The sequence below is a fragment of the Heteronotia binoei genome, chromosome 6 (genome assembly GCF_032191835.1).
Source record: "Heteronotia binoei isolate CCM8104 ecotype False Entrance Well chromosome 6, APGP_CSIRO_Hbin_v1, whole genome shotgun sequence".
Taxonomy (NCBI): domain Eukaryota; kingdom Metazoa; phylum Chordata; class Lepidosauria; order Squamata; family Gekkonidae; genus Heteronotia; species Heteronotia binoei.
In genome coordinates this window covers 50,929,276-50,950,965 of record NC_083228.1, presented here as the reverse complement: position 1 = coordinate 50,950,965, position 21,690 = coordinate 50,929,276, and the positions used below count along the sequence as shown (strand labels likewise).

Here is a 21,690-nt window from a genome sequence, read left to right as displayed (position 1 = left end):
TTTGTCTGTCTCTCTCTGTCTTGTGCTCTAAGGGTGTAGGTGATACTAGTGGACTGGTAATGGCCTACTAAGTTTCACCTGCTGAATCAGATGGAGGATGTTGGTAGCTTTGCATCAGCTATTGGCTGTGAGTCCTGACAATCCTGCTGCAGCTCATTTTGGTCAGCTTCCGTTAACTCAAGGCTGGCTACACAGGGCTCTTTTTCTCCTTAGGAGTCCTCTTCTCTTGAGGAGTCCTTGCTATTGCTGAGCTCTGGCTGACCCACTCAGAAATACAGGCTATATCTCAGTAATTAGCTATGCTAACACACCCTTAATGCATTGAAGAATTAAATTGGCAATTATCCATTTTAAGCCTATTGCGTGTTCGTATATGACCACACCTGGTTCTTTATCCATCATTCAAATTAGTTCAAGTGGGCAGTGTGCTGCAGTTACTCTCCTCCTTTGGCAGTTAGAATCAAATAGGCCAGTAAGATTCAAACTTTTTGGCTCCAAACTAATCCCAACTTTGGAGCCCACTTGCTGCTTACTTTCCAACATTTGTAAAGTAAAAATATACACACACACACACTGATTGTCTGTCTGTTCCAATGTCTTCATCTATTCATCTGAATTCAAAACTGATCTTTCCCAACAAGATATTTTGGACTTTGAATAACCATACAATTAAGTTGTGTTTCTTTAATTTGCATTCAAACTGTCAGTATAAGCCCTATTATTCGGATTGTATTATTAAATATGATGCTGTAGAATCTTGAGACTTTGTAAAAGATGTATATACAAACTCATTTTCTATATAATAGGATTCTCTGATATTACATTGAAATATTGTGATTTTGCAAGCCACACCACAAGTGAACCCCAATGCAATGAGTTCACCTGGGAGACTTCTGGGTGAACTTGCTTCACTGGAGTTAACTTCTGGTGTGGCTTTACTAAAGGCATTTCAAGGGACAGCATCTCTTTAAACCAGAGGTGTCAAACTCATTTGTTACAAGGGTTGGGTATGACATAAATGTCACCATGTGTGCCATAAAATGTAACATGAGTTACTGGAGATATAAACTTTATGAAGAAGATTTCAGATGTCAGATGGCAATAGCAGGCTTTATTAGATTAGATGTGATATGCAGAGGAGTAGTAGGCATGGAGATATCAGCATTGGTAATAAGACAGGAAACCTAGGACTCAATTTGGTCCAGGAGGATTCAGTCCAGGAGGATGCAAAGAATAAATGAAAATAAGTCTAAAGAATGAGCAGTGATTCACGAAAACTCATATCCTACCACAAATTTGTTAGTCTTTAAGGTACTACTTCACTCTTATTCAGAAGCCAGAAAATTTTAGGTGGGAGGACCTATGGGATAAAATTTTAGGTGGGGGGCTTTCAACCAACTGCTGTCCAGGGGCAATGGCAGCAGTGACATACCTATCCAGGGTGGTCTTCAGGGGCTCCTGCGGCGCAGAAAGGGGGGGCTCTGTCTGTCCATCTCTCCGCTGGGTCAGGGCTGCTGGGGGAGTGGCAGGTGGGCAGGCAGGAGTGAGTGAGTGAGAACGGGTGGGAGTGACTGAGTTATCTGCAGTGTACACAAGCCTGCCTGCCTCCCCCTCCCCACCCCAGCTAGTCCCGCTGCAGGGCTGCCAGCTCTTGCCTGCCTCCTCCTCCTCCTGTCCCCCCGCTCCTGCCAGGCAAACCCCATTGCTATTGGGCAAGTCCCATCACTGCTGCCACCACTCTGGGCCCCGGCCACCAAGCGCTGCTGCAGCTCCCACAGAGGAGGAGGAGAGCTGCTCCTGCCCCCCAACGCTGATGCCTCTGTGCTACTGCTGGGCTCCGCAGCTGGGCAGGCAGCTCTCCATGTAAACATGGCCCAAGGCTCATTGCAGTCCAAGGAGGCTTGCTTGCATGGGTCCCTGGGAGGTGGGGGACTGTTGAGGGGCCTTAAATATCAAGAAGGGGTTTCATTTGAGGGGCTGTCCCTGTAGCTACGGGCCTGCTCTTATTCTTTTTACTGCTGTTTAGAAACCACAGCATTCAAAAACCAGTGGGACACCATTTTAACCTTCCAGGACATTCAGCTGCTGACCTAAGAGCAGCAGTTCTTTTACAAAGGAATTTCAAAGGGAGATTAGAGAGAAAGACTGCTGAATTGCAACTGATAATGAAGCTCAAGACAATGCATCCTCCTGGATGGAACTGAAACCTAGGTTTCTTCTCTTGTTACCAATGCTTGCTATTGTTGCTTTGATATATCCTATTGCAAAGGCTTGCCACTAGATTCATTACAGCTGTTGCAGCAATTCTCCACAACTTTAAAGATATAGAATCACAACAGTGCTTATTAACATTCTTACACTATTACAAAAACTTTTTGCAATGATTTGTTGCCATACATATACATTGCTAAGAAACTTTGTTACAGAAGACATTGTTGCCAAAACATTGTTACAAGGAATATATTACAAAAAAACAGACCAATCAAGACTATGGTTCAAGCCCTTGTGCCATTGTTCTTAGGGTGTGTATCCAGTAATTTTCTCATCTTAAAAGATGTTTTTGAATATCTGTCCTAACATAGGGATGTGCCTCAAACTTTTCCAGAACCAAAAATGTAAAGTCAGTGGGCGAATGATTAGCTTCAGCAAAGTGTTGACTTAAAGGAACATCATTTTGGACATTTTTTAAGCGTGAGCGATGCTCACAAATTCTCGTCCGAATAGTTCTAATAGTGGATCCCACATACAATTTTGAACATGCACATTTTATTAAATATACAGCTCTTTTGCTACCCAAGTTGTCCAGGTTGTCAATTTTTTCTTAAAGTGTGGTAAAATTAATTTGTCTGTATGCCAGGCCAGTTCACATACAGAGCAAGCTCATAAGAACATAAGAACATAAGAGAAGCCATGTTAGATCAGGCCAATGGCCCATCCAGTCCAACATTCTGTGTCACACAGCGACCAAATATATGTGTGTGTGTGATATATATATATATATATATATATATATATATATATATATATATATATATATATATATATATATATATATATATATATATATATATATACATACACACACACACACACACTGTGGCTAATAGCCACTGATGGACCTCTGCTCCATATTTTTATCTAACCCCTTCTTGAAGGTGGCTATGCTTGTGGATGCCACCACCTCCTGTGGCAGTGAATTCCACATGTTAATCACCCTTTGGGTGAAGAAGTACTTCCTTTTATCCGTTTTAACCTGTCTGCTCAGCAATTTCATCGAATGCCCACGAGTTCTTGTATTGTGAGAAAGGGAGAAAAGTACTTCTTTCTCTACTTTCTCCATCCCATGCATTATCTTGTAAACTTCTATCATGTCACCCCTCAGTCGACGTTTCTCCAAGCTAAAGAGCCCTAAGCGTTTCAACCTTTCTTCATAGGGAAGGTGTTCCAGCCCTTTAATCATTTTAGTTGCCCTTTTCTGAACTTTCTCCAATGCTATAATATCCTTTTTGAGGTGCGGCGACCAGAACTGCACACAGTACTCCAAATGAGACCGCACCATCGATTTATACAGAGGCATTACAGCTCCACACGGGAAGTGCCCTTTAAGAACTGTAGTTTCATTCCTGATGTCAGTTTTAATGTCAGTTTTAATTAGCATGTTCCTAAAACTTCTAGTTTTCCTAAGCCCAATGAAGGGGGGCCTTTCACATCCCGGTACATCCTGCACCAGATGCCAGTTTCTCTCTATAATTCTCTTAATCTCATAGGACCTGTTATTAAAATCAAAAGCACATGACACCCCACCTGATCTCTTTGCTTTAACATTATCCATTAATAATTCTGCTCTATAACATGTTTTGCCCTTTCTAAAGTTTTTTTTTATAACTTGTTCTGGATAACCCCAGTCCCGAAATTGACACAACATAATATCTGCCTGTTCTTTAAAGTCCCTCTGATAGGTTGAATTTCGATGAATCCGCAAAAACTGGCCATAAGGTAAATTTTTACGTAAATGTAATGGATGGTAGGAATCATACTTTAAGTATGAATTCTTGTCTGTTTTCTTCACATATGGTTTAACTGCCAGTTTATTATCAGTGGTACGGAAAACGCAAGTATCTAAAAAATTTAAACTATCACTTCCAGTTGTTCCCAATGGGTGCATCGTATTAATCCACTGAAAAAAGTCTTTAATGTTACCTGGATCCTAATATAAAAGGAATATGTCATCAATAAACTGAAAATATAATAAAATATTTTCATAAAACGGATTATTGGATATATTGCAGATATATCTTTAAATGACAATTTCTTAAAAGAATTTAGTGTGTGCTACTCGAATACATTGTATTTCTTGCCAAATATTTACCGGGTATCCTCTATGTTTACCAAACTCTATAGTATGGACTATGGCACAATTTTTTAACCTTCCAGGATATTCAGCTGCTGACCTAAGAGCAGCAGTTCTTTTACAAAGGAATTTCAAAGTGTGGTTCGAGAGAAAGACTGCTGAACTGCATCTGATAATGAAGCTCAAGACAATGCATCCTCCTGGGCTGAAGTGAAACCTAGGTTTCTTCTCTTGTTACAAATGCTTGCTATTGTTATTTGGCATCTGAAATCACTCCATTTTCCAAGATATAAGGACAGATGGACTCACATTCTAGCTGGATTTGAAAAAGTGAGCAGTGACTAATAAAAGTTCATGTCCTTCCACAAATTTTGTTAGTTGTTAAGGTGATATTGGACTCTTGCTCCCTTCCACTAATAAAGATTCCAAGATATGGTATTAGGTTTCTTCTCCTCCCCCCCACACCATCTGTTATAACTGGAAAGGTGGATCTCTCTCTCGTGCTCTCTCTGGCTCTTTCACTCCCCTTCTCCCTCTTCCTCCTCCCCCCCGAAGTGCACGTACATATGAAGTTTGTACCTGGAATAAATCTTTGTTAGCTTTAAATATACCACAGCACTCTCTGCTCCTCCTGCCCTCCTGGACTCTTGCTTTCTTCCAGTAATAAATATTGCAAGCTGTGCTGTTAGGTTTCTTTCCCACCTCCATCTCTCTCTCTCTTTCACACCCCCTCCAACAGTCCCTCCCTCTCTCTCTACCTGAAGAAGTGTGCTTGTACACAAAAGCTTATACCTGGAATGAAACTTTGTTGGTCTTAAAGGTGCCACTGGACTCCATCTCTCTTTGGCTATCCCTTCCTCCTCAGAGAAGGAGGAGGAGGAGCACTAACTCAATTGAGGGAAGAGAGGCTTGGCTTTCCTCTACAAAGCAGGAAGCAAGAGAGGAGAGAGACAGGCAAAAGTGAGCTGCAATGCAGAAAACAGATGAGAGCCAGTTGCTTGCCAGATGGATAGAAACCCTTTCTATGGGTTATGTTTGACACCTCTGCTTTAAATGCCTTTTCCCCACCATTGGAAACAATGGAGGATGGGAACATCTTCTTCTGGGGACTATGGAATTGGATCCCTGGCCCAATCCTTTTGAAACTTGGGAGGAAGGGTTGAGGATAGGAACCAGCAGCTTCAAATTTGGTGCCTTTACCTTACAAGGTACCTTTACCTCCCCCCCCCCCCGGACCACCAGGTACCCTTGGATCAATTCTTCATTATAGCCTATGGGGACCATTGACTATAATAGTTTCCATAGGCCCTATGGGGTGGCCAAACCTGCTTAATGTGAGAGCCACATAGAATAATCTTAAGGTGTTTGAAAGACATGAACGTCGGAAGGAAGGAAGGAACTAACTAACTTTAAATACATTCTACAAGCTACTGACCAGAGACAAATGCCTTCTCCAAGCCAACCGATGGGGCAGCATGGGCTTCAAGAACCACACATGTTGAAAAAGCCACATGTAGCTCCCAAGCTGCAGTTTGGCACCCCTGCCTTAGGGTATAATGGAGTCAGAAAAAATAGGCACTCCTGAATATTTCCCAAATTTGAGAATATTGGGAAATACTGATATTTTGGGGGTTCAATATACCCAAACCTGAAAAATACCATTTTTTTTCAGAGATAGTTTTTTGGTAGAGATAATTTTCTTATCTAGTCTAACCAGTGGTCATTTTGTAGAAACATAGGTGGTGGAGCTCATCCAGGGATTGTTATGCAGCTGCAATACTATTCAATGGACAAGGAGGTGGAACTCTCAGATGGAGGAGGTGGAACTTTCAGAAAGATTCAGGAGCTGTGCTCCTGTGACCTCCCACTGAATCTGAGGCCTGAGTTTAACTATCTAAAATGGATGGAAATACAGGAGGCATGTCCTGCTCTCATGCTGCTAAGATGGAGAAAGCTAGCTTAGTGTGGAGAGAAGGTGTCAGTCTGGAAGGAAGGACATTTTCCTGAGAATAGCAGTCTACGCATCAGAGGAGAGAAGGAAAGGATGCTCAGTGTCCTAGCCTAGCTATGTCTCTGACTCTCTCATAGTCCCCCTCTGAAGGCTGAGGCTAAGAGATAGTGCTATGTCCTTCACTTCCAACACTACCACTACAATTCTGAACCTTAGTATACATAGACAGTGTTTCTAATTTACCCAGATACATATGGCGATTCCCTGGATGATCTGGTAGAGTCCTGGAACGATGGGCTCTCCAGGGCCATCGAGGAGATCGCACCCAGGCGCCCTCTGCGCCCCCGCCCGAAACCGTCGCCTTGGTTTAACCAGGAGCTGCGGCAACAAAAGCGGGGGCTCAGACGACTAGAGAGGCAATGGCGGCGTACTCGAGACGAAGCGACCGGAACATCTTATAGAGAGAGTTTGAAGGCCTATGAGATGGCAATCAAATCCGCAAAGAGAGCATTCTTTGCGGCTAAGATTGCGTCCGCAACTTTGCGCCCGGCACAATTATTCGACGTAATTAGAGGACTCACAACGCTGCCGCAAGGCAGGTTAAATTCTATTGAATTGGAAATTGGCTGTGAGGCTTTTGCGAAATTTTTTGCGGATAAAGTCGCGTCACTCCGCCCCGACCCCCCTGCCAGTTTGGAGACAGTTAGCGAACCTGAGGCCCCGAGCCTGTCTTCGGAGTATACTCTGGATGGCTTTGGCCCCCTCAGTCTGGAGGAAGTTGACAGGATTCTTGTATCTGCTCGCCCAACAACTTGTAAATTAGACCCATGCCCTTCCTGGCTTATTAAATCTTGCCAGGGGGATCTTAGATATCCCGTGCGGGATATCATAAATAGATCCCTAATGGAAGGGCACTTTCCAACGCCACTTAAAGAGGCTGTGGTCCGTCCCCTCCTAAAAAAGCCATCTTTAGATCTGGCCCAATTGACACACTACCGGCCGGTTTCAAATTTGCCCTTCCTGGGTAAACTCATTGAGAGGGCAGTTTCGATGCAGTTACAGACTTTCCTGGAGGACACTTCCGTCCTTGACCCATTTCAGTCCAGCTTTCGCCCGGGACGGAGACGGTGTTGGTTGCTCTAGTGGATGACCTTCAACGGCATCTGGATCGGGGTGGCTCGGCGGTGCTGATGTTGTTAGACCTGTCGGCTGCGTTCGACACGGTCGACCATCGGCTACTGACGTGCCGCCTCGCCGACGCGGGGATTCAGGGGTTGGCCTTACAGTGGCTTTCCTCTTTCCTGGAAGGTCGGGGACAAAGGGTCGCAATTGGGGGGGAGCTATCCCGGAGGCGCACACTCGATTGTGGTGTGCCCCAGGGGGCGGTTCTCTCCCCGATGTTATTTAACATCTACATGCGGCCTCTTGCCCAGATTGCCCGAAGGTATGGGCTGGGGTGTCACCAGTATGCTGATGACACCCAGCTCTATCTACTGATGGACGGCCAGCCTGTCTGCGCCCCGGAAAATCTTGACCGGGCATTACGGGCCGTGGCTGAGTGGCTCAGACTGAGTGGGCTGAAGCTAAATTTTACGAAGACAGAGGTCCTTTGCTTGGGTCGCCGCGGCCTGGGGAGGGGGATCCCCCTGCCGGTTTTTGACGGTGCGCCGCTGATGGCAGCGGACAGGGTCAAGAGCTTGGGGGTGCTATTGGAGCCTTCCTTAAAGATGGAGGCTCAGATAGCAGCCGCTGCTAAGTCCGCATTTTTTCATCTTAGGCGGGCAAGGCAGCTGGCCCCCTTTCTGGAGCGCGACGACCTAGCAACAGTGATCCATGCTACGGTCACCTCAAGGTTGGACTACTGCAATGCCCTCTACATGGGGCTGCCCTTGTCTCGGACTCGGAAACTGCAGCTGGTGCAGAATGCCGCGGCCCGGCTGTTACTGGGTCTCCCAAAGTGGGGACACATCCGGCCGGGTCTCCGGACTCTGCACTGGCTTCCAATGATATACCGAGTCCGGTACAAGGTGCTGGTTATCACCTTTAAAGCCCTATATGGCCTGGGACCTGCCTACCTGAAGGACCGTCTCTCCCCACATGTTCCCCAGAGAGCACTGAGGTCAGGAACACAAAATCTCCTCACTATCCCCGGGCCAAAAGAAGCCCGTCTGAAAGCCACCAGAGAAAGGGCTTTCTCCGTTATGGCCCCCGTATGGTGGAATCAGCTGCCGGAAGAGGTGAGGGCCCTGCGGGACTTGGCGCAGTTCCGCAGGGCCTGTAAGACGACCCTCTTCCGGCTAGCCTATACCTAGCCAGAATGACAACTGATGTAACTGGCCAGCCATCTGTTTACAGTAAATTGAAATATTCTGTTTTAAAGTTTTAACTGTTTAAATATTTAATTGTTTTTATACCTGAAATTGTTTAAATTTTATGTTGATTAATTGTTGGAAGCCGCCCTGAGCCATCCGTGGGAAGGGCGGGATATAAATCCCAAAATAAATAAATAAATAAATAAATAAATAAATAAATAAATAAATAAATAAGTGCTCTTAAAATGCAAGGGGGACATTCCAAGTGTTGGGAATCACACACAGGCACCTATTTGGGGAACACTAATCACATGGAGGCTTACTTTCTGGTCAAAGGCTACTCAGGCAGGACCTTTCAAGATGGGGGCATGTTTATGCTTTTAAAATTGCCTCTTTTAGAAACTACCTAGTATTTCATAATGCTGCCAGTATTATGCTGCTTCTGCTAACAGAATATTAGTATTAACACTTGCTAAAGAAGGATCCATCCTCCCATCAGAGCTTTGCTTCTATCAGCCACATATGATTAGGCAGGACAGACTGTTCCAGTCTTGTGGGAGGAGAGCAAATTTATGTAATCTACCAACTATAATAGCTAATCTAGAAAGGCCGTTTGCAGTATAAACGCTCCAAATCTTTGGTGCAGAATGTTCTCCTCCGTAGTGTTTTGATTACAAATTATCACAGAGATATCCAGAATATACAGAAAGGAAAGAAATCTACATGGCACTTCTATGTGAATTCAGACTGTTGGTACACACAATGCAAATTGCATCCACAGGACTAAGTTTTGTATAGGAAACTGAGTGAATCTATTATGTAATTAGCACATGTTCAGTTCAGGGGTTTCCTACATATAAGTGAGTTATGATAGGAAAGTTGGACTTATGTCAGGCAGCCAATATATTCTCGAACTTTAAGGCATATACAATGAAATTATTGATAGCGGTTTTTGTTCTGCTTTTACTTGCAGGTGGCAGCATTAAACAACTTTGAAGAACTTGTTCAACTATTGCTAGATAAAGGGGCAGATGCGTCAATTAAAAATGAGGTAATGGCAAAACTACATTTTTTTGGGGGGGGGATGCTAGTTTTACCAACCCCCCCCTCCAAACCCACCAAATTGAATGTGTAATCTTTTTTACAGTTTGGCAAAGGGGCCGTAGAAATGGCTAGAAGTTTAAACAGAATGGTATGTATATATTTTCCTTTAACTAATTTCCAAATACCTAGTGTGTTAACATTTGCTCATATCTGTTAACTTCCTTTTAATTTTTTTTCCTTTAGAGTGTGGCTTCAATTATAGAAGCAAGCAAGCAAGCAGGCAAAGTAAGGGAGAGGACTGATCTTCCTACATGCTCTGAAACAGAGTTATGTGATGAAAGTAAATGAAGCCCTCACCTTCTGATCAGGATGATCAGAGGACTACATTCGGGTTGCTTTCCTGCTTACTTTTTTGACTGTTATAGATCTTGGATAATTTCATTAAAATGTTAGCTCTACATATCCAGCATATTCTCTGTTTAAATCTCTGGAGTTTAAATCTACCTAGGTATCTTGCCAACATTATTTCACAACTCTATGCCTTTTTGTGTGTGATGTCTAAGTACAGTGCAAGAAGTTCTTCTAGAGCAAGGACAGGGTAGATAGAGAATTGAGAAAAAATGGATTTCCAGGGTGACCTGACCTTCCTAAGGCTAATACAGCTTAGCCCTTGTAATTAGGTTTCCCCCTATATTTAAGGGTAAGTGAGACAGAACTGGCTTTTTCAGAAGCCTTAAAATGTTTCTTTCCATACAATCAAGAAGTTTCTTTCAACTGGGCAAAAACCTATCATTCTGGCAAGCAGAACTGTTAATTTGTCCCTGAGAAGTAAAATAAACCAGGATCAGCAAGGATCTAATTTGTTAGTCATGGCCTTCTCAATTCCAGGGAGAACAATATGACATTATCCATAGAAAACTGACAAGCAAGTACTTCTGTTGTAATGTCTGACAACTGATTTGTAGGCAAACCAGAATCTAAGTCAAATACTAAGAGACTTTATCTGCTACGAATTTTGCAAGTGTTAGAGCATTGCACTGAATAATCTTCTACAATAGGATCAGATCAAATTTTCAACAGACCATGAAATGCCTTAAAAATTTAGCTAATGCCATAAAACCTTTTCTGCCACAATCACTTCTATTTCATAGGCCTGCAAATGGGTTCTGTGGTGTGTTTTGTGTGACTTAGTGCTTCCCCCCCAATTTTCATTTAATTTCTTCTAATGTCCTAGTAAACCAGGGCATAAACAGAGTCACCATTAAAATCCCCTATGTGTGCTCATCTAAGCAGAGAACACCCTTCTAAGCCACTGAAGTGAATGAATTTATTCAGTGGAAAGTTGCTTAGGATGGCTGTGTAAGTACTCTAGAGCAGAGGTGTCAAACTCATTTGTTAGGAGGGCCGGATCTGACACAGATGGGACTTTGTGGGGCCGGGCCATGAGTGTCATAAAATATGTCAGGTAGTGGAGATATAAACTTTATAATGGACACAGACAAACACAATTAAAGATATTTTTTAAAACTTAAAATACAAAGATGCTTAAAACTCTTCCAATGGTTTTAAGTTGGAAAGGTGGGGGACTAGTGGAATTTGGCAATGCCATTTTTAAAATAAAACGTCAAGAAAAAGCACAAGGCTCTCTGTGGAAACAATGAAATGGCATTGTAAACTTCTCCCCACCAGTCTACTAAGATTGGCAAAGCCTTTCCAGTATAATATCCCCCTTTGGCTGTGGGTTCCCATATTAGAGTACTCACTAGGTTAGGTCCATTCAGGAGAGATGCGCTGGCTGAAAGCATCAACCCTTGTTTGCAAGGACACAACTCCAGGAAGCATGAGTTTCAGCTAGCTATAAAAAAGCTGAAAATGTAAACATCTCCACTCCATTTGAAACTATTGCAGAATACAGAAAAAGCTGCAAAGAAAATGTGGAATGTATCTTAAAATCCACCCCACGTTTTCCTTGCAGCAGCCAGCAAAGAAAGGCAGGAAGAAACTGGGACTCAGCCTGCAAGCTTCAAAGGGCGCTTCAGAAAGCCTTTGAAGCTCCCAGGCTGAAAGGATAGAGTCTCAGCCTGGAAGCTTCAAAGAGCCTGAGAGCTAAAAGAGCCTGGTAGCTTCAAAGGGTAAGGACAGGAGGGGGAGAAAAGAGCCAGGGGCCTGATCAAAGCCTTGGGTGGGCTGGATCCTCTCCGCGGGCCGGGTGTTTGACACCCCTGCTCTAGAGTATTCTGGAATCTGGAATTCTAGTATCTGGGAGTATTTTAGTATCTGGGAGAGGACCATCTTAACCAGTTCCCATCATTACAGGGAAAAGAGGATAAATCCGACCAAGTAGATAATGATCTGACCATGACATAATAACATTTGACCAATAATATAATACAGGGTTTAATTCCACCCTGCTCATGAGATTAGTATAAATTTGCTAATGACAAAAAGTAGCTAATCTGTTGGGTCCAGTATGATGTAGGACAGTCCCATGGATGCTTTGTTATGTCCTAACAAAATTTACCTTGGCATGGATATGGAAGTTTTCCAGAACCACCTCTTGGGGATTCTCAGTACAAATATGAGACATCATTGACTTTATAGAGGACACCTACTAATAAGCAAGACAGGAAGCCAACAGAAATCCTAACCTGTACCTGGAACCTAAAACAAGCTAATACAATTAAAACTGGCTATTTGTTCTGGGAATATACAAAAGAAACTCCCAGAGGTTCATCACTACCCTTCTCCCCATGCTCCTAGTTAGGGTTGAATAATAACTACAAACCCAACTGAATTAGTGGAGATAAAATTGGTGCGGCTGTTTAATCCTGCCAAATTTTGGTCATATAAACCAGGTTTATATGCTTATGTACATATAGATCAAGAATGTCAGAAACTTTGTTATTAACAAACCTGACATTCTGCAAAGTCAAGTTGTAATGGGTCAAACAGGGAACTTCGCCTTCCTTAGATTGGGCCAGAGGAATTGCACTTTTATGTCTCTCTTTCCATTGTTCTTCTGCCATACATTCCATACCTATGAGTCACTATAATACTGGTGGCGATGTTTCAGGCTCTGCACATTACATCAGATGGATGACAGAAATACCTATACATATCTCATACTCAGTTGCAGAAACCCATGCATCCATTCCCACTACCTACCCTAAAAGGAAACCAGTCACCCAAAGTTGGGCAGCTCAGTCTCAAGTTCCCTACCTGTGACACTGGCAATAAGAAGCCAGGCTAGCCCAGAGAAAATATCTTCAGACCAGTCCAAGGCTAGCAAACTGTTTTTGTTTCAAGTCTCTCCCCCCCCCGCCCCGTTTTACTTACTATATTCTTACACTAATACTTAGTAATTTTCCACTTGCCCCATCTGATATATCAGTTACCTAAATATTTCCTGTCCTCAATCTAGGACTAGTTAGCTTCCATAATAACACAATTCCTTAATCAACATTTTGCACATTTCCTTAACCTGCATGCCATTCAGGTTGAATAATGTATATAGTTAGCCTGCCTGGATTTTTGTTTGTGTGCACATTACCTGGGGTTCTGGGAGCCCCAGGTAATTTAAAAACAAATTTTAGTGGCATTTAGAAAGTATTCAGTATATTCAAGTAATTATTGTATAAAATAAGATACCCCACTTTTGCTCAATAAAGTAATCACTGTTTTATTTTTTGAAGAAATTATTCCATTTAATTACAGAAAACACAACATGGTACACAACTAACATCATGTTTACTGTTTATTTAATACAGAATATTTCACAATGAATAGGCAGTCTGGCTATTGCAACATATGTTCGTATTAATCTTTAACAAGGTACTGCAATAATTTTTGGAGATGTGTACAAAAGTAAAATAAACTTACACAGTGCATTATGTGGCAAAAAGTTTAGCAAACACAAACATAACTGATAGCATTATAAAGCTATAATTCATAAAGCTAATACAGAGGTTTATGTAGATGGTCTGCAATTACCAGTCTGTCACCACAACTCTAAGCATTTATTTGGAAATGTCTCATAGATGTCAGTGAATGGAACTTGCACAGATCACCCACATAAGTTTAACATTTTGTATTCATCCTTTTGAAAGAGTGAGTGGCTTTTCTGTTGAGATTACAACCACACTGTGTAAAATATACTATATAATTAACCTATTACAAATAATCAGTACTATTTGCAAACATACTAAGTATTAGAAATATAGAAAATGATCCAAAATATCAACATTCACAAACATTTTGAATTTCACAGTATGTTTAGAAACACAATTTTTGTCAATTCTGTTTCCATGTATAATAAATATTCGTATTAGCTTTAAGCTTGCATTCAACACAAACTAAATAAGTCTATATAGTAGATATTTCAGTGTTGCTCTTTAAAGGTGACTCCCAGCTGTGACTCAATGGATGGCTGATCATCATTCTGTTTCAAAATGTTTCAAATACTACTAGTTGTACAGTCCATTAAAATATTCATATCATGCAGGGATGAACGTTATCCACAAAAAATCAAGTTAATCACTTACCAAAGTTCTTTCGTATGGCTATAGTCATATTGTGACTTTTAAGTAGACAGTCTTTCAGATCAGCAGTTGGAACACAAATCACCATAATACTTAAACATGCATACTTTCCATTCTACTGAATAACACTTTTGGCTAAAGGTACATATTATAATTATATAAAACAATAATAGTCCATATTCTGGTTCAAACCTGATGGTTCTAAAATTTGAAATCTATATATGAATCATGCCTCCTGTTGTAGCAGTATTATAGAGCAGTTCACAGGATTAAATGGATGTGGAGTAAATTTGTATAAAACACAAAATCTCAAATCATCTCCCACATATTGTTTATCTATAAAGAGTGTAACCTGAAGTGTATCTGTAATTTTGTGTTTAATCTTTGATCAGGGTTTAAGAATTCTTGTTTTTATTGCTCTCTTACTACTTCCTATGTACAAGAGGTTACAAATACACTATATTAAATAAATAACTTTTTTGTGTTGCAGTTAATAAAATATTTAAAGTTTACAGCACCACTTATAGAGTGCATAAATTATTTGAAGAAGAAGATATTGGATTTATATCCCGCCCTAAACTCTGAATCTCAGAGTCTCAGAGCGGTTACAATCTCCTCTACCTCCCCCCTGCCACAACAGACACCCTGTGAGGTAGGTGGGACCGAGAGAACTTTTTACAGCAGCTGCCCTTTCAAGGACAAGTCCTGTGAAAGCTATGGCTGACCCAAGGCCATTCCAGCAGGTGCAAGTGGAGGAGTGGGGAATCAAACCCAGTTCTCCCAGATAAGAGTCCACGCACTTAACCACTACACCAAACTGGGTCTCCAGTTTGAACTCCATTACCAGCCCACAGATGGCATAATGTCCATATTTGAAGTGTCCTGTGATCTTTTCTTCAGAATTTATATTATGTCTCATATCCGAGCTCACTAGGCTGTCTCTTAAATACAAAAGGTTTACTCTCACATCCTGGTATCTCAGATAATAAATGCCAGTGATGTAAAATGATTTTCTTGTTGGGTTCTGCCAGTGTGGAACATTGTAAACTGAAGGTTAACCTGTTATGTTAAATGTGCTCTTTATCCCTCAATAGTAAACTCCTGCCCATAGTTAGTTCTTTTTTTGTGTGAGTGTGTATTCAGAATTACATCCTCCGGGTATCCTCTGTTCTTAAATTGATTTTCTAATAATATAGTATACTGGATTAAATTCTTCATATCTGTAGCGTTATGCTTGATTCTTAGAAATTGCCCATAGGGCAAATTTCTGAGCAGATGTCCAGGATGGAAAGGCTGAAAATGAAGGTATTCTGGTTCATGGGTTTTCTAAATGAAGTGAAAGTTGTGTTATCATTAACTTCTTTGTATATGTTGGTATCCAGAAAGAAATAGATTTGATGTTATACTCTCTCACAATTTTGATGCTTTCATGAAGGGTATTAGTCCACTCTATAAACTCTTTAATTAAATTGATCCTACGGGGGGATCTATAAAGCACTTATAATAAAGTATTTCCCGATGGTAAGGATTACAATTGGGATTACAAATAGTTTGTTCTTCAAAAGCCATAATTAAAAAATTTTGCAAAGCTAAGGGCAGCTGGGCTCTCCATTGCTATCAGCTTTATTTGAAAATAGAATTGATCCTTATAGCTGAGGTAGTTTTTAATCTAAGATGATGTCAATTATGTCCATCAAAAATAAGTTGGACTCATCCATGAGTCCAGAACTTTCTCTAAAATGTCTCTAACTTCCTAGTGTGGTGTATTAGTATATGATCGGAATGTAGAGGACCAGACATAGTAGTTAGAGAATGCTTTATTGCTAATGGAATTGGAAAGTATGTAAAAGTATTATTGAGATTTGCATTCTAACTGCAAAATCTGATCTGATCTGAATGACTGTCCGCTTAAAAGTGACAATGTGACTAATTACAGCCATACGAAAGAAGTTTGGTAAGTGATTAACTTGATTTTGTGTGGATAATGTTCATCCCTGCATGATATGAATATTTTTCAATGGACTGTACAACTAGTAGTATTTGATAGATTTTTCACAGTACAACTCAGAGGAGTGATTCTTGACAAAGACATTTTGAAACAGAATGATAGTTGGTCATCCATTGAATTACATTTGGGAGTCACCTTTAAAAAGCAAGATGGAAATGTCTATTATATAGACTTACTTAGTTTGAGTTAAATGGAAGCCTAATGCTGATATGAATATTATTATACATGGTGGAAACAGAGTTGATGAAATCTTGCTTCTAAACATATTGTAAAATTCATTTTTTTGTGAATGTTGATATTTTGGATCATTTTGTTTGCACATATTGATTATTTATAATAGTTTAATTATATAGTATATTTTACACTATGTGGTTGTTGTTTGTTCAGTTTTATCACCATGATCCTTGTATGTTTAAGCTCATGGTATAGGCAGCATCTGAACTAAGAACTTCCTGAAACATAGCCCATTGACTTAGTCACTTAAGGCTACATCAGTCCAGGATAATCATTTTTGAAACAACCTCATACAAATTTGGTTATGTAAGGAACCTCAGAGCCATCTAGGAATAGCACCCTCTGAGATAATGCATTATGATTGCGGGGGGGGGACCTCTTATAAAATTGGCAACTGTAGATTTATACTCCGCCCTTCTCTCTGAATCAGAGTCTCAGAGCGGCTTACAGTCTCCTTTATCTTTCCTCCCCACAACAGACACTCTGTGAGGTGGGTGGGGCTGAGAGAGCTCTCACAGAAGCTGCCCTTTCAAGGACAACTCTTGTGAAAGCTATGGCTGACCGAAGGACATTCCAGCAGATGCAAGTGGAGGAATGGGGAATCAAACCTGGTTCTCCCAGATAAGAGTCTACACACTTAACCACTACACCAAACTGGCTCTCTAATTGCTAAGTGTGTAGATTGATATGTAAATTGTATATAAATTGCTAAGCATGTAGAAAACTTTCACATCTCTGAGAAAAAAATACTGGCAATTTAAAAAGAATCTGGTCTATTTAAAGATCATTCAAAATCTGTTCTGTAGTATTCTGATAATGGTTCAGGGTGGTATGTATGTTACAAAAACTGGTCATAGTTCATAATAATGCTTATTACACTAAAATGAATGGGTTAGATCTTAAGGTAGTTTTTCTGCAAGGGCTCCTCAGCATAGAGGAGACCATTTGCCAGTTCCCATCTCCTACATTGTCTGTCTGTCTGTCTGTCTGTCTGTCTTTCTTTTTCTTTCTTTCTTTCTTGCTTGCTTGCTTGCTATGAGGTGTGGCTATTTTCCACTACTGAGATATACTGGCCTGGATTTTGTTTAATTGATTTAAGCCTCAGAATAGGGGACTGAACTAGAAGGTTTATAGTTCCTTCTGACCCAGTATTCTGTGATGCTGATTCTCTGGCACCAGGTTTCTTTACCCTCATGAAAACTTGTGGGAATAAAAGCAAAAGATCATCACAAGGATTTTATTTGAAAGCAGAAAGTTGTAATTATCTTAAGTGCAATTTGCTAGTGGATTGTACGTGGACATTTTAAAACAATAAGCAGTCTTGTTTACTAAATTATCTGTTGTTTCAGTATACAGATGGGTTTAACGAGGTGTTTTGCTCCAGTTTTATATATGTTTACAGATTATAGATTGTGGTTTTCCAGAGACTGTAGAATCCTTGTGCGGCCATGACTCCCCCCTCCACTATGAGAAGGATTTTTTTCCTTCATTGAGAGATTTCTGAGCTGTTAACCTAATATCACAACATTTACCTTTGGCTTTAACATCACTTCTAGAAGTATTTTTTAATCTTTTATTTCTTATCTCTGCCTTGCTCTATGATAACAATGCTGGATGGCTTGGTTAAAGTGGAGGATTTCTGCAAACTGGAGGATGAATGATTTTCACTGATTCCTCTTCCTATTGCAGATCTCCAGCTTCTCTATCATGCTGGGTTTTTTTGGGCGGAGGAGTCTGCTGGCCTTCATTTCAGCACTTTGGGGGGCATTTTGAGCTTGGGAGGGAGTTGGGTAAATTCTGCTCTACTGACAAAAATCAGAGATTATGGCAGGATCCAAGCGACTGCAGTCAAATCGGCTAAAATTTTGTGGTTTTGGAACTAGGTTATGCTGTTCATATTATTAAGGTTTATGTCACATGAATCCACAGTCCAAAAGTCTACAAAACATGCTAGTTCCCTGATATTAAATGACTTCCCTATTTATTTCAATGGAGCAGGCAAAGAAATATCCACAAAAGAATGTGGAATGTGCATGAAGAGGTGATCTGTCTGTTAAAAAGAACTGAGATCCTTTGGCATGCATCATAGAGCATATGAATCTATGGATCTAGGTGATATAGCCCAAATAAAATTAAATCTAGCATGTTTACCACATGTCAATAAATTGCACTGTTTTCAATAGAATGAAGGTTGCATCAATATGCATACTCATTATACGTTGACTAGCATCAAGTAATGACGTGCATACATATCAGCTGTTCTGGGTATAGTTTTCTGATCACAGAATGTCAATTCAAATAAAATACTTTTTGGTAGAGACAGTTCACTTGTTTGAGAAATATTGAGCAGCAAATACTGAGATGAAAAACAAATGTATAGATCAGTCATTACTTCCACTGAAGTATGCTTAGGAAACTATTAAGATCCTGTAGAAACAATGAGTCCTAAAGATTCCAGAGCATGATTTTGGGTTCCATGAGGTATAAGCATGCATACTGTAAACCTACAGCTAGTTAACATGTACAGCTCTCATTTATTTCAAAGGTACTTCTACATAGTGCAAATTTTAGGAAAGGACAATTGCAGCTGTTTGATGACATTTCGACATCTTTAACATGCTTACCTTTACTGATTCCACAATATGAAGTTACCGTTGTTGACGTTACTATCAAAGGTTTAATAGTATTCCCTGCAATTTCGAATGTTCTGCACTGAAACTGCAAATGCAAGCTCCCATGAAATCCAGGGAAAATCTAATATTTGTCAAGGGATAATAAACACAAATATTAGATTGTAATGTTCAGCTTTAAAGTAACCTTATTTAAAAGGTGTATGACTACACTCTGCAGATATATTCTGTTGTGGTTGGATCCTACAAATGTGCAGAGTGGGTTTCCTTGCCCCTGCTTCTCCTCTCAGCCCCATAATCCCTGAAAAGGTGATGTCAGAGGTTGGCAGGGCCATTGTGGATAAAATGTCATGCAGTATGATGTCTACAAGTAGTAGTAGGAATTAGGCAATACTACATCCCACCAATCTGTTCTGCTTGCAAATAGTTTCCTTTGTTGATTTCTTCAGAGCAGAAGCTTTTGCCCAATTTCTACTCCTTACTACAGCTCCCATTTCCCATGGTGTTTTGTCCATGAGGGCCTAACACTAATATTGCACTTTTGGGGATCACAGAGAGCTGCTGGGGGAAACAGAATGTGGGGAAAATGCTTCTTCACATAGTATCCAACCCACAACTTTAAGTTATACAATATATGCTTTTTTATTATACATATCCAGTTAGGTTTTTATGGTGTTACTTTTTAATGTTCATGTTTTAAAACAGTGATTGTCAGTGGCTTGGGAGCCACATGTGACTCTTCGTCATGCTGCCTGTGGCTTTTCTGAGCAGTGTAGCTCAATGTAGCAACCAACCCATGTTTTAGGAAAGTGGACAAGAGTATTGCGTGGTGATGCTTGTGGTTGGCTATTGGTTTTCACCTTGAAATAGCCAGTATAGGATAGGTAAATTGTGAGAGGTGTGAGCCTCATAAATTGTGTGAGCTGTGAGCCTCGTAAATAGTCTGAGGTGTAAGCCTTGATGGAAGTAATAAGTCTACCTCTTCCAACAGCCTTCCACCCTTCTTGGCAGCCTCTGCATTCTTTTCTCAGCTCTTGGGTAGCCATAGCTCAGCTTTAGTTGCCCAGGTTTAAAACTGAAATGGTTGATAGATTTCTATCATAATCTAGAATGAGTTGAGTTTTTAAATTTATTGATAATTTGTTGCTCTCTATTCTTTGGAAATATTTGTGATTTTTTTTCCTTTCTGTGTTTTTTCCATGAGCAATGGTTTTGAACATATATTTTGATGGAATGGTTTATCTTATATGCTTGTTTAAACATAGAGATTGTTTAAAGTGTTGAATAAACACCAGTTTTAATATGTATAACAACATTAGAATCAATTGCCCATATCCAAGAACAGTTACACAACAAGGTGTATTATCTAGGGACCTATGGGCAGTAAATGGAAACAAGCAGTAAATAAAGATACCCTCCCTTGTTTGTACAGGAAAATGGAATGGAATTGTGAATCTTCCACTGCAGTGTGAGGTGCCAACATGGGCAGATATGCAGTGTGATATGTCTCTGATCAACACTAATCTGGCCTCTTTTCTATGCATGGCTCATGACATGGAATCCAGTGAAGACTGACACATGAACAGGGGACCTTCACATCTCATTCTCAAGGCTATCATAAGACTAAAGAGCCTGATGAGATGAGGCAATAGGAAATGTTCAGGCTATTTCTTGAAAGAACATTACAGATCTAAAATAGTATTACTTTATTGCTTCGGCTTTCTTACAATTAGAAACCAGAAGCAAGTTAACAGGAGATTAAATGTGTGTTATTACCACAAGAAACAAAGGAATTTACCAAGGCTGGCATCTTTGTTAGGCAGTGCTAAATTACATAAAATGTGATAGCTAGTTTGATAAGAAGCATGTCAGGTTTTCCCGTTTAAAGGCAGTCCAAGAGAATGAAATCCTGAGGAGAATGAAGGCAACAAGATGCCTTTAAGAAAAACAGGAAAGTACTCAAGATGCATGAAAGGTAATTTAAACAGCACCTGCCTTTCATTTCAACTGAAATGCCAAATCCAGTCTTTAAAGAACCTGAGTATCACTATCATTTAGCATAAATATTACATTAACATTTTCCAGAATGCCGTATAAATTAACACATAGGTAATTACATAGTAACATATGCAAACTTTTAACAGCTGATTTTTTTCCTCCAAAGAGAATTCTCTTCTGCTTTATTGGTTTTGGTTGTCATGTGGATATATTTATTTGGTTTATTCATAAGCATGACTGCTACGGTTGCCTAGATACAGAGGACAGTAATTAGGAAAGCTAAATTATTGGGGAAAAACCAAAGGTCTTCAAATTCTGTCCACTTGCCTGAAGAAACACAGATCAGTGACTTTATGGGCATTAGCACACTGTATAGAAGAAAACAGAGAGATCCATGGTCTAGTTTTTGCTTGGTACAGAGCAGTCTTTGTTAACACTGTGATGATAGGAAAGAAAGAACAAATTCATATTTAGCAGGGGCTGAAACAATTGTATTGCCAATGGATATTGGTTCAGCACTGGTAAGAGGAGGGAATCTACCTCCCCCTTTACAGCAGTTATGAAAATAATATTTTCAGAAAGATACTGGAGATGAAAGGAAGAGCATAAGGGCCACTTTTAGAT

At 40.4% G+C, this 21,690-nt stretch overlaps 1 protein-coding gene across 1 annotated transcript in view; it reads left to right on the top strand.

Annotated features, from left to right (window-relative positions):
• The window catches only part of FANK1 (fibronectin type III and ankyrin repeat domains 1), a 76,646-nt gene extending 66,567 nt beyond the window's left edge, over positions 1-10,079 (top strand). The window contains exons 9-11 of the mRNA XM_060241438.1: positions 9,588-9,665; positions 9,762-9,806; positions 9,902-10,079. Of these exons, the coding sequence (XP_060097421.1) occupies positions 9,588-9,665; positions 9,762-9,806; positions 9,902-10,006 (228 nt within the window). The 3' untranslated portion in view covers positions 10,007-10,079. The remainder of the gene's footprint in view (positions 1-9,587; positions 9,666-9,761; positions 9,807-9,901) is intronic.
• Positions 10,080-21,690: the final 11,611 nt, after the last annotated feature.